The sequence below is a fragment of the Chiloscyllium punctatum genome, chromosome 48, assembly GCF_047496795.1.
Source record: "Chiloscyllium punctatum isolate Juve2018m chromosome 48, sChiPun1.3, whole genome shotgun sequence".
NCBI classification, from domain to species: domain Eukaryota; kingdom Metazoa; phylum Chordata; class Chondrichthyes; order Orectolobiformes; family Hemiscylliidae; genus Chiloscyllium; species Chiloscyllium punctatum.
Genome location: NC_092786.1, coordinates 27,697,401 through 27,710,195, shown reverse-complemented (window position 1 = coordinate 27,710,195; position 12,795 = coordinate 27,697,401). Strand labels below are relative to the sequence as shown.

Genomic DNA, 12,795 nt, shown 5'->3' with positions numbered 1-12,795 from the left:
TACCATGTCCCTACCCCTCATGATTTTGCCGGTCTCAATCAGGTTCCCCCTCAACCTCCTCCTTTCCAATGAAAATAATCATAATCTACTCAACCTCTCCTCATAGCTAGCAACTTCCATATCAGGCAACATCCAGATGAACCTCCTCTGCACCCTCTCCAAAGCATCCACATCCGCTTGGTAATGTGGTGACCAGAATTGTACGCAATATTCCAAATGTGGCCGAACCAAAGTCTTATACAACTGTAACATGACCTGTCAACTCTTGTACTCAATACCCCGTCCGGTGAAGGAAAATATGCTTTTTGCTTTCTTGACCACTCGACTGACCTGCGTTGTCACCTTCATGGAACAATGGAGCTGAATACCCAGATCTCCCTGTCCATCAATTTTCCCCAGGACTTTTCCATTTATTGTTCAGTCTGGAATTGTATCATCCAAAATGAAAACCTTGCATTTGTCGGGATTGAATTCCATCTGGCATTTCTCTGCTCAACGCTCCAATCTATCTGTATTCTGCTGTATTCTCCGACAGTCCCTTTCACTATCTGCTACCCGCCAATCTTAGTGAAATCTGCAAACTTTCTAATGAACCTACACCTTTCTCCAAATCACTTATGTATATCACAAACAACAGTGGTCCCAGCATGGATCCCTGTGGGACACCACTGGTCACAGGTCTCCATTTTGAGAAGCTCCCTTCCACTACTACTCCTGTTGCCCAACCAGTTCGCTATTCATCTGGCTAGAACACCCTTGACCCAATGCAACTTCACCTTTTTCCTGAGCCGACCATGGGGAACCTTATCAAATTCATCCACACTATTCTATTTCTGCACTGGCTGGCATGTGGCACTAGGCAATCCAGAAATTATAACCTTCAAGGGCCTGCTTCTTAATCTATCCCTTACTGTACCTACATCTGTACCACTGCATACTACAAACTATGTCTTACATTCCTTCTTCTTCACAATTCTCTGCAAATACTTAGTGACATCCTTGACCCTGGAACCAGGGAGGCAACACACAATTGAGAACTCACCTCTGTGGCTGCAAAAACACCTGTCTGTTCCCATAAGTACTGAGCACCTTACCACTATCACTCCTGCTTTCTTCTTCCTACTGTCTTGTGGTGCCAGAAGTCTGACTCTGAGTGTTCTCCCTTGAGTTATCAGTGCCATCCACAGCTTCCGGTACGGAAAACTGATTTGTGAGCAGGTCCACAGGGAAGTCCTGCACCATCTGTCTGTTTCCCTTTGGCTGCTTGGTGGTCTCCCAATCCCTTCTCTCCTCTAGTCCCTAGAGCTGTGGTATGACACCTCTCTGAATGTGTTATCCTCGTAGCTCACAGACTCATGGATGTGCTACAGTGTCTTTCAGTGCTGCTCAAGTGACAAAACTCAAACGTATGTTTCTTCGGTTGGAAGTGTAGTGACTGAAGCATGGTCAGCTAGGTGGACCTCATAGAATATGAGTTCTCCAACTGGGGCTGTTAATCTGGTTCAATCATGGGGTCCTAACTGACAGATATAAACAGAAGTGTCAGGGGTTCTGTTCACTGTAAGAGCCGGCTCTGAGCTACCCGAGTCAGTGTCACGCACGATGCATGTGTAAATAAAAGGTGACTTGGTGACGGGATACTGACCTTAGTGGAGTTACCAAGCCAAAGCTTGACGGGGTGAAACTGGTGGAAAAAAATTCAACTTGATTGGCTCAACATTCTTCAATTAGAAAATGGCTGCCTGAGCAAAGTCCTAAAAAATATTTCTCAGGAAGATCTAGGGACTATGAAAAGGGCCAAGCCACCTTACGTTTTGATCAGTAAGCAATTCCATGATAATGCATGGTCTGCCCAGTGCCATTTGACTCAAAGACACAGAAGTTGGGGCTAGAAAGTGAAGGAATCATCAAACCAGTACAGTTTGCAGAATAGGTAACACTGGTTTTACCAATTGTGAAGCCGAATGCGTTGGTTCATCTTTGTGGAGATTTCAAATTAACGATAAACCACTTTCACAGCTGGATAAATACCCAAACCTTTGCATAGAGGACTTAAACGTAAAATGGGTGGAGGGGCTGTCCTTCAGAAAGCTGGACATGCATACTTGCAACTTTGATGAAGTGAGGATTCCCAGAAGTATGCTATGATTAATACTCATGAGTTTGTACCTTGGAAGGGAAAAATGTGTTTCAGGCACCCCAAGTCACCTTGGGCTGTAGAGTCGACAAGAGCAAGTTATATCCGTTGGAAGATAACATTGGGGCAATCAAAGGTGCACCGGCTCCCAATTCTGTACTGGAGTTTAGGTCTTTCCTTCTGTTGGTGAATTATTATGGAAAATTCAAATATAATCTGGCCTCGATCCTGGCTCTCTTATATCTGCTATTAAAGAAAGACCAGTCTTGGAAATTGTCGAATAGCCTTTAGGGAAGTGAAGAAGCAGCTATCGCCGTTTATGGAATTGGCACACAATGATCCCAAGTGAAAGGTGGTGCTGACATGTGATGCTTCCCTGTATGGTACTGGGGTAGTCTTGGCTCACTGGTAGCTCAGTGAAGAGGCACACACACCTGCTTCACAGACTTTGGCTGATGCCAAACGAATATATGTCCGGATAGAGAAGGACATTTTGGCCAGCATCTTTGGTGTAAGAAAGTTTTACCAATACCTTTATGGACATAAACAGACCCTGCGAAGGCTATTTAGAGGACAGGGTGGTGCCAACCACTGTTTCAGCAGTGGGCTCTTATTTTGAGTGCATATAATTACAATTTGGATCACTGTCAGGGAGATCAAGTGGAAAATGCAGATGCATTGAGCTGTCTCCCACTGGAAAATAAACCATCAGACAGCATATCATTATGGGGAGCAAGAGTGATCCCCGTGAGATACTGGTTGAACTCCACCAGGATCATCCAGAGGTTTCCAAAATGAAGATGCCAGTGAGACGTTATCTCTGGTGGCCAGGATTGGATGCCAACATAGCAGTGTTAATGGGGCAGTCCCCAGAGTGCCAACAAGGACAAAAATTACTGCCAGCAGCTCCCCAAATTTGTGGGAATAGCCGAGTAAATCCTGGACTCAATTGTATGTCGACAATGCTGGTCCTTTCATGGATGCTCAATCAAAGAGGTTGGAAGTGCGTAGAGTTCATTCATCAAAAGTGGGGACGATGAATGAAAAAATGTGAGCATTTTTTGTACTACACGGACTCCTGGAGGTACTGGTCACAGACAATGGGCCATCAGCTACCAGCAGGGAATTTGAATATTTCCTAAATCAAATGGTATTCGGCAAGTGAGGATAACTCCATACCATCCACCATCTAATGGTCTGGCAAAAAGAGCAGTCCAAACTTTGAAGGCAGGCTTAAAGAAAACTTCACTCGATACCAAATTACCTTAATTCCTGTTTGATCACACAACCACAGGAACATCTCCAGCAGCCTTGCTAAGGGGAAGAAGACTTCCCATGAGGTTAAATCTGATCTTTCCAGACCTTTTGGTGGGGGTTCGGGTGTGTGATTGAAACAGTATCAAGAATGCCAAGGACAGACCAAAATTCCTCTGAGCAAAAGAGGCCGTTTACTTCAGGGGACGAAGTTTGGTACTGAAACCACAGGAATGGACCTAATGGGAAGAGGCATGGTTGACGTGAGGTAACGGACAAAGTTCAGAAAGGGAGGTGGTCCTAACAAGCACATGGACCACATGAAAGCTGCAACTTTGCAAATATGGCATAAGCAAAACACACCTGGCCCCTCAGAACATCTGGCATGGCTACCAGAATCCTTGGGATCTTACCCTAGCTTCGAAGAAACGAGGATGAGATAGACATGGCAGATATGACAACTTTACCGCCTGAAGAAAAATAATTTCTTCTGAGATGCTCGAGGTTCAAGAGTCAGGCTATGCTCTGGTACATGCCACCAGAGTTGGAGGAATGCCTGGTGTAGAATGCCCCAGGAAAAGCTAAAGGAATAAACAACAGGTTTACGTCCTAGTACATGGAGGAGGAGGGATGCAGTCAGAGCTATACTCAATGGAAATAGATCCTTCAGTGCAACTCATCTATGTCGACCAGATATCCTAAATTAATCTCGTCCCAGTTGTCAGAATTTGACCCATATCCCTCTAAACCTTTGCTAATCATACACCCACCCAAATGTTAAGTGCTTTACATGTTGTAATTATACCTGTCTCCATCTCTTCCTCTGGAAGGTCATTCAATACACTCACCACTTTCTGCGTGAAAACGTTGCCCCATAGGTCCCTTTTAAATCTTTCCCCTCTCACCTTAAACCTGTGCCCTCTAGTTTTTGACTCTCCTACACTGAGAAAAGAAATCCTTGTGATTTTATAAACCTCTGTAATGTCACCCCACAGTCTCCAATGCTCCAGGGGAAATAGCCTTAGCCTATTCAGCCTCCCCTATAGCTCAAACCCTCTAATCCTGGCAACATGCTTGTAAATCTTTTCTGAACTTTTTCAAGTTTCACAACATTTTTCCATAGCAGGGGAACCAGAATTGAATGCAATATTCCAGAAGTGGCCTAACCAATGCCCATACAGCTGCAACATGACTTCCCAATTCCTATACCTCAATGCCCTGATCAATAAAGGCAAGCATAATAAATGCTTTCTTCACTATCTTGTCTACCTGAGACTCCACTTTTAAGGAACTATGAACCTACACTCCAAGGTCTTTTTGGTCAGCAACACTCCCCAGAACCTTATCATTAAGTGTATAAGTCCTGCTCTAATTTACCTTTCCAAAATGCAGCACCTCAGAGTTATCTAAACTAAATTCCATCTGCCATTCCTCAGCCCATTGGCCCAAGGTCCCATTATAATCTGAGGAACCTTCTTTGCTGTCAACTACACCAACAATTTTCATGTCATCGTGGAATGAGGTCAGTCAAGTGGACTTCAAAGAATATGAGTTCCCTAATTGGGGCTGTTAACATGAAGCCAACTCTGAGGAAGTCAGACCAGTGTCAAGTAAATGCATGTGTAAATAAAAGGGTCAATTGGTGAGAGGATGCTAGACTTTGTAGAGTTATTTCAGGAAGCATCCCCTGCACATAATCGTGAACAATGGCAGGATCTGTAATACCCATATAACAGCGCACCCATTCCACTGAGCTTCCCTCACCTGCCATCATTTAAATGTCTTTAGGCTTGCTGAGACTTCCTTAGCTGGCCTTAAACTTCCTTAGTCTTAGTAGCTAACTTTGTCGCAAAAATAATTTCACACTTATTTAAATAATTGCAATTTAGGGAGAGTTGGAGGTGGTGCTGGATATTTTGAAAAACATTCAGGTAGACAAGTCCCAGGACCTGATGGGAACTATCCTAGACCCCTCTCACCTTAAATGCATGTATTAGACATTTCAAGTCCGGAAGAAAGATTCTGACTGCCAACCTTATCTATGCATCTCAGTATTTTATAGAATTCTATCAAGTCTCCCCTCAGCCTCTGCCACTCCAGAGAAAATAACCTGAGTTTTTCTAGCTTCTCCTTACAGGTCATACCATCTAATCCAGGTAGCATTCTGGTGAACCTCTTCTGCATCCTCTCCAAAGCCTCCGCATCCTTCCTGAAATGTGGTGACCAGATTTGAATGCAACACTCTAAGTGTGGCCTAACTGTCGACTTATAAAGCTACAATATGACGTCCTGACTCTTGTACTCAATTCCCCCAATCAATAAAGGCAAGCATGCCATATGCCTTCTTTACTTATATGGCCACTATCAAGGAGCTATGGACTTGAACCATAAGATCACTATGTACATCAATGCCGTTCACAGTCCTGCCATTAACTGTACACTTTTCCTTAACATTTGATCTCCCGAAGTGCAACTCCTCACACTTATCCATCTACCATTTCTCTAACCATATCTGCAACCGATCTATATCCTGCTATGTCCTTTGACAACCTTCTGCACTATTTATAACTCCATCAATCTATGTACCACTAAAACTTACTAATGCATCCATTTACATTTTGATCCAAGGCATTTACATATTGCAAACAGTGTAGGTACCAGTATGGTAAAGGAAATGCGAAAGGCAGGTTTTTTTACATAGAGGGTGCCAAATGCATGAAATGCACTGACAGAAGAGGTGATGGGGACATATGCAACAGTAATGTTTCAGAGGCTTCTTGACAGGTACATGAATAGGCAGGGAATAGGGAATAGAAGAAGAATATGGACTGCATAGAGGCAAAAAGTATTCATTTTAATAAGGCATCATACAGTCAGCATAGTTTTGGTGGAATGAGGGCCTGTTCCTGTGCTGTACTGTTCTTTGTTCTAGTTCTTAAAGATACTTCCTACACAGCTTATTGCTTTCCTGTGATGTCATTCCAATTTTTACCAAGTTTGGAATGAGTGAATTTATATACTCACTGCTCAGTCAAACTCCCTCACCAGTTCTGACACTTTCCCAACTCCCCAGCAAGTGGGCCCAAATCCTTGAACATAGAACATAGAACAATACAGCACAGAACAGGCCCTTCGGCCCACGATGTTGTGCCGAACTTCTATCCTAGATTAAGCACCCATCCATGTACCTATCCAAATGCCGCTTAAAGGTCGCCAATGAATCTGACTCTACCACTCCCTCGGGCAGCACATTCCATGCCCCCACCACTCTCTGGGTAAAGAACCCACCCCTGACATCTCCCCTATACCTTCCACCCTTCACCTTAAATTTATGTCCCCTTGTAACACTCTGTTGTACCCGGGGAAAAAGTTTCTGACTGTCTACTCTATCTATTCCTCTGATCATCATATAAACCTCTATCAAGTCACCCCTCATCCTTCGCCGTTCCAACGAGAAAAGGCCGAGAACTCTCAACCTATCCTCGTACGACCCACTCTCCATTCCAGGCAACATCCTGGTAAATCTTCTCTGCACCCTCTCCAAAGCTTCCACATCTTTCCTAAAGTGAGGCGACCAGAACTGCACACAGTACTCCAAATGTGGCCTAACCAAAGTCCTGTACAGCTGCAACATCACCTCACGACTCTTGAATTCAATCCCTCTGCTAATGAACGATAATACTCCATAGGCCTTCTTACAAACTCTATCCACCTGAGTGGCAACCTTCAAAGATCTATGTACATAGACCCCAAGATCCCTCTGTTCCTCCACCTGACCAAGAACCCTACCATTAACCCTGTATTCCGCATTCTTATTTGTTCTTCCAAAATGGACAACCTCACACTTGGCAGGGTTGAACTCCATCTGCCAGTCCTCAGCCCAGCTCTGCATCATATCTTGGTTGTAAGCTTTTTATACTCACTGTTCTGTAAGCTTCCCACACAGACTTCAACTCAGTCCTTGCTTCACAGTTAGTGGGACCATTCTTGGCTGTAAATTTACATGCTCACTGCTCCACGTACCTGCCCCACTTTTGTTTTCTATTTTTCTTTCACTTTCTTTGCTTCACGCACGTTTGCCTCCCTGCTACTCTATTTAACCCTCCCTCACAGTTCTAGCAAACACCACAACAAGGATAGAGGTCCTGATCCTGCAGAGGTGTGACCTATCCAAGTTGTACATGTTCCATCTTCCCCAAACTCAGTTTCAATGACTCGTGGGCGGCACGGTGGCAAGCACTGCTGCCTCACAGCGCCAGAGACCCGGGTTCAATTCCCGCCTCAGGCGACTCTCTGTGTGGAGTTTGCACATTCTCCCCGTGTCTGCGTGGGTTTCCTCCGGGTGCTCCGGTTTCCTCCCACACTCCAAAGATGTGCAGGCCAGGTGAATTGGCCATGCTAAATTGCCCATAGTGTTAGGTAAGGGGTAGATGTAGGGGTAGGGGTATGGGTGGGTTGTGCTTCGGCGGGGCGGTGTGGACTTGTTGGGCCGAAGGGCCTGTTTCCACACTGTAAGTAATCTAATCTAATCAAAGTAATCTAATCTAATCTAATCTAATCTAAAAATCTGAATAGATGTGTGAAATAGATTATTTTTAGCAATTAAGCTAGCTTTTAATTATAGATTTTGATTGAATGCAAATTTCACTAGCTGCCATTATGGAATTTGAAATCTATTTCTTAGAATATTAGACTGACACTCTGAATAACTAGTTACCACGATGTCACCTTCTTCCCCAGAATCTGTTCAAATATGTCATGACAAAATTTCGAGGTAGATGGGACTTGAACTCCTATCTTCTGGACCAGACATACAGCCACTACCACAACATCACAGCTGCACCATGGCTCAGTGGTTCGTACTGCTGCCTCATAGAGCCAGGGACCCGGATTCGATTCCAGCCTCAGGAGACTATCTATGTGGAGTTTGCACATTCTCCCAGTGTTGGCATGGGTTTCCTCCAAGTGCTCCGGTTTCCTCCCACAATCCAAAGATGACCAGGTTAGGTGAATTAGCCATGCTAAATTTACCCATTATGTTCAGGTGGGCTAGGTGCATTTATCAGAAGTAAATTTAGAGTAATAGATTAAGGGAATAGATCTGGGTGGGTTGCTCTTCAGAGGGTCGGTGTGACTTGTTGGGCCAAATGGCCTGTTTCCACACTGTAGGGATTCTAGGAATTCTATGAAATGTTTCCAGCTTCCCGAGAACCAGTCTAGTCCCAATGTATCAAGGATCTAAAGCCTGGCTTCCTGCACTCTCTCTCCTATTATGCATTCATCTGTCTTATCCTCCTATTTCCAAATTCACATGCAATTGTAATCTGGAGATCATTATATTTCTGTCATACTTGCTGATTTCCTAACTGCACTCTGAATTCTGATTGAAGGACTACATCCCTCTTTCTATTTATAATGTTGATACGAATATGTACCATAACTGCTGGTACCATGACACCATCCCCAAAACCTCAGGTTGTTCTGCAGCCACTCAGTGACATCCTTGACCCTGATACCATCCTAGATTCATGCCCGTGCTGAAGAAACCAATTTCCCTAATGACTGAATCATCTATCGCTGAAGACCACTGCACAGCTGGGCCAACTCTGAAGCTATGGACTTGACTCTGGCTGCACTGTACAGATGACCCTTTACCCTCATCAGTATTCCACTGGTTGAACAATGAGGTGCATTCAGGGAACTGTTGCACTACCTGCTTGTTTCTTTTTGATTGATGGGCACATATTCTCTCTCTATATACATACTCTTAATGTGGTACCCATATAGCTCTTATCCTCACGGATGCACTCCAGTGATGCCAGCCATTGCTCAAGTTCTGAAAACTGAAATTCAGGCTGCTGCACCGGATGACATTTCTTATACAAATGGTTACCCGGGACATGGGGAGAGTACTGAGAGTTTCACATCTTACAGGACATACAATCAAGGCTGGAGTGTACATTCTCCTACTCACCAATTAGTAACCAAATTACTGCTAATACAATTTACATCTACTAACAAATAGTGATACTCAACATTCAATCAATTTCATGTTAATTGTCAATGTTAATAATCAATGTGTTGTACTCGACTGGAATGAACTTGGTAGCTCTTCTCCCTGGTGCTGACTGCCTCTGGTCCTCCTTTCATTCACAAGAACATTGGTCCTAGTGCAATTTAGGTGAAGACCATCTCAACAACGCAGCTTCCACCTCCCCCAGTATTAGTGCTAGTGCCCCATGAACTGAAATTCATATTTCCTAAGTAGAACATCTTTCCGAGTCAAACACATGTAGTTAGCATCTATGTGGACCAAGACAGTTTAATCCTCCCCATCCCATTCTAAGCTACTCTCCAGCCCAGAGTAGATGTCCCAAATCCTGAAACTTAGGGTCGGGAACCTGATCTTTACTCTCGTTTTCAGCTGCATCCTCATGAATGAAACATGAGGAAAAGCATGAGGCAAAGTTAGGGGCTATGGAAAATTAAATACAACTTGTATAGCATTTCTAATATATATATATCACAAAGCAGTACACAAAGGTACATAAAAATAAAGATGAAGAGCCAAAGTCACACCATCCCAAAGGGCAGCTTGACTTCCTGGGAAATAATCACAATTCACCATATTATCCCCTCCCCTATTCTGCCCCAACAACATAGTCATACTCACTCAAACAGAATGATCTTCCACTCTCAGATTTACTTACTTTGTTTTCACATGACAACTTGGCACCCACATTGACCAATGTTCGAAGAATCCGGAGATGACCAAACCAGGCAGCCAGAAGCAGAGCGTTCATCCCGAACTATAGAAGCAAACATACAGAACTCAGGCAAATGGGATCATCAACACCCTGGCCCATTTACACTGGGATTGATGCATCCACAGATTCACAATGATTAGAATGAACTCTTTTCTTATCTTGGCACAAAAATAATGGACTCTTTAGTCTGTGGCTATGCCACCCCGTGTTCAAAATTCCCCAGCCAGAGAGAACAACCTCTCAGTGTGTACCTTGACAAGCCCTTTCAGAAAACTGAATGTTTTTGTGAGATTAATGCTTATTCTTCTAAACTGCTGAGAATAAGTCTAAATTGACAAAGCCATTCAAGAATTCACATTTGCATACTAAACCAAATCTATTGAACCATCCTTGTACTGTCTGCATACCTTCAAAATTGACACCAAACAACATTGAAGTACTCCAAATGTACTTTTATCAAAGGCCTGCACAATGCCAAAGCCATCTTTTTATGCATATCCCAATAATCCTCTAATCCACAACACACCATTTGCCTTCCTAATTATTTGCTACATGGAGTCACAGAAACCTACAGCACTGAAAAGGAGCTTCGATACATCCAGTCCATGTCAACCTATTCACATTAATCCCATTTTCCAGCACTGTGCCTTGGTTGTTATGACTTTTCTAGTGCCAATTCACATACATTTTATAGGTATTGAAAGTAACCCACCTCAACTACCCTTCTAGGCAGCGCACTCCAGATTCCCAACACCCCCGGGTGAAAATAGTTTTCCTCAAAATACTTCTAAACCTTCAACTGTTCACCCTAAAATTATGCTCCCGCATTAATGACTCTTCAACTAAAGGGGAACAGCTGCTCCCTATCCATCCTGTCCATGTTCCACACAATTTTATACATCCCAAGTAGGTCCCCTCTCAGCACACCCCGCTCGAAATAAAACAACCCGAGTCTATCCAGCCTTTTCGCAAATGTAAAATGTCTCATTGTAGTTAGATTGCCGGTTATTGGTGATGGTCATAGCCTGACATTTGTGGCACGAATGTTAATTGTCACTTGTCAGCTCAAGCCTGGATATTGTCAGCTCAAGGCTTGTTGCATTTGGACATGGACTGCTTCAGAATTATCATGAGCAGGAGGCGGCCATACAGCCCTTTGAGCCTGCTCCACCATTGTTCACAGTGGGTGATTGTCCAACTCAATAGTCTAATCCTGCCTTCCCCTCATAACTTTTGATCCCATTCACCCTAAGTGCTATATCTAGCCACCTCTTGAATACATTCATTGTCCTGGCATCAACTATTTCTTGTGGCAATGAATTCCACAGGCTCATCACTGAGTGAAGAAACATCTCCTCGTGTCCATCATAAATGATCCACCCTGAATCCTCAGACTATGACCCCTCATTCTGGACATGCCTACCATCAGGAACATCCTCTCTGCATCTACCCTGTCTAGTCCTGTTAGAATTTTATAAGTCTCTATGGAGATTCCTCCCTCATTCATCTGAACTCCAGGGAAAACAATCAACCTTGTTAGTCACTCCTCATACTTCAGTCCTACCATCCCTGGAATCAGCCTGGTAAAACTTCACTGCACGCCCTCAAGAGCAAGAGCACCCTTCCTCAAAAAAGGAGACCAAAACTGCACACAATATTCTCGGTGTGGCCTCACCAAGGCCCGATATAACTACAACAACACATCCCTGCTCCTGTACTTGAAATCTCTCATAGTGAAAGCCAACATACCATTTTCCTTCTTTACCACCTTCTGCACCTGCATACTTACTGGTGCACACCCTGGTCCCACTGCACACTCCCCTCTCCTAATTTACAGCCATTCAGGTTATAATCTGCCTCCTTGTTTTTGCTTTCAATGTGAATAACTTCACATTTATCCAAATTATACTGCATCTGCCATCGTTTTACCAACTCACCTAACCTGTCCAGATCATGCTGAAGGATCTCTGCATCCGCATCACATGCACCCTCCTACCAACTTGATATCAGCTGCAAACTTTGAGATGGAACAAAGAAAGGACAAAGAAAATTTACAGCCCAGGAACAGGCCCTTCAGCCCTCCAGGCCTGAGCCGATCCAAATGTACTGTCGAAACCAGTCAGTCAATTCCTGAGCATCTGTAACCCTCTACTCCCTACTGACTCATGCATTTATCCAGACGCATCTTAAATGAATCTACCGTGCCTCCCTCTACCACTTCTGCTGGCAACGCGTTCCAACTGCCCACCACCCTTTGTGTGAAGTACTTGCTGTGTGTATCCCCCTTAAACTTTCCACCTCTCACCTTGAAAACATGAGTTCTTGTTATTGAATCCTTCACCCCAGGAAAAAGCTTGTCTCTATCCACCCTGTCTATACCCTTCATGATTTTATAAACCTCAATCAGGTCCCCCCTCAATCTCCTTTTTTCTAGTGAAAATAAACCTAACCTACTTAACCTCTCTTCATAGCTAGCACCTTCCATACCAGGCAACATCCTCGTAAACCTTCTCTGCACCCTCACCAAAGCGTCCACATCCTTTTGGTATGTGGCGACCAGAACTGTACACAGTATTCGAAACGTGGCCGAACCAACGTCTCATACAATTTTAACATGATTTGCCAGCTCTTATACTC

At 43.9% G+C, this 12,795-nt stretch overlaps 1 protein-coding gene across 1 annotated transcript in view; it reads right to left on the bottom strand.

Moving 5' to 3' along the window:
- Positions 1 to 12,795, bottom strand: part of ankdd1a (ankyrin repeat and death domain containing 1A) — a 278,924-nt gene that overhangs the window by 212,757 nt on the left and 53,372 nt on the right. The window contains exon 4 of the mRNA XM_072564905.1: positions 10,102 to 10,200. Within this exon, the coding sequence (XP_072421006.1) occupies positions 10,102 to 10,200 (99 nt within the window). The remainder of the gene's footprint in view (positions 1 to 10,101; positions 10,201 to 12,795) is intronic.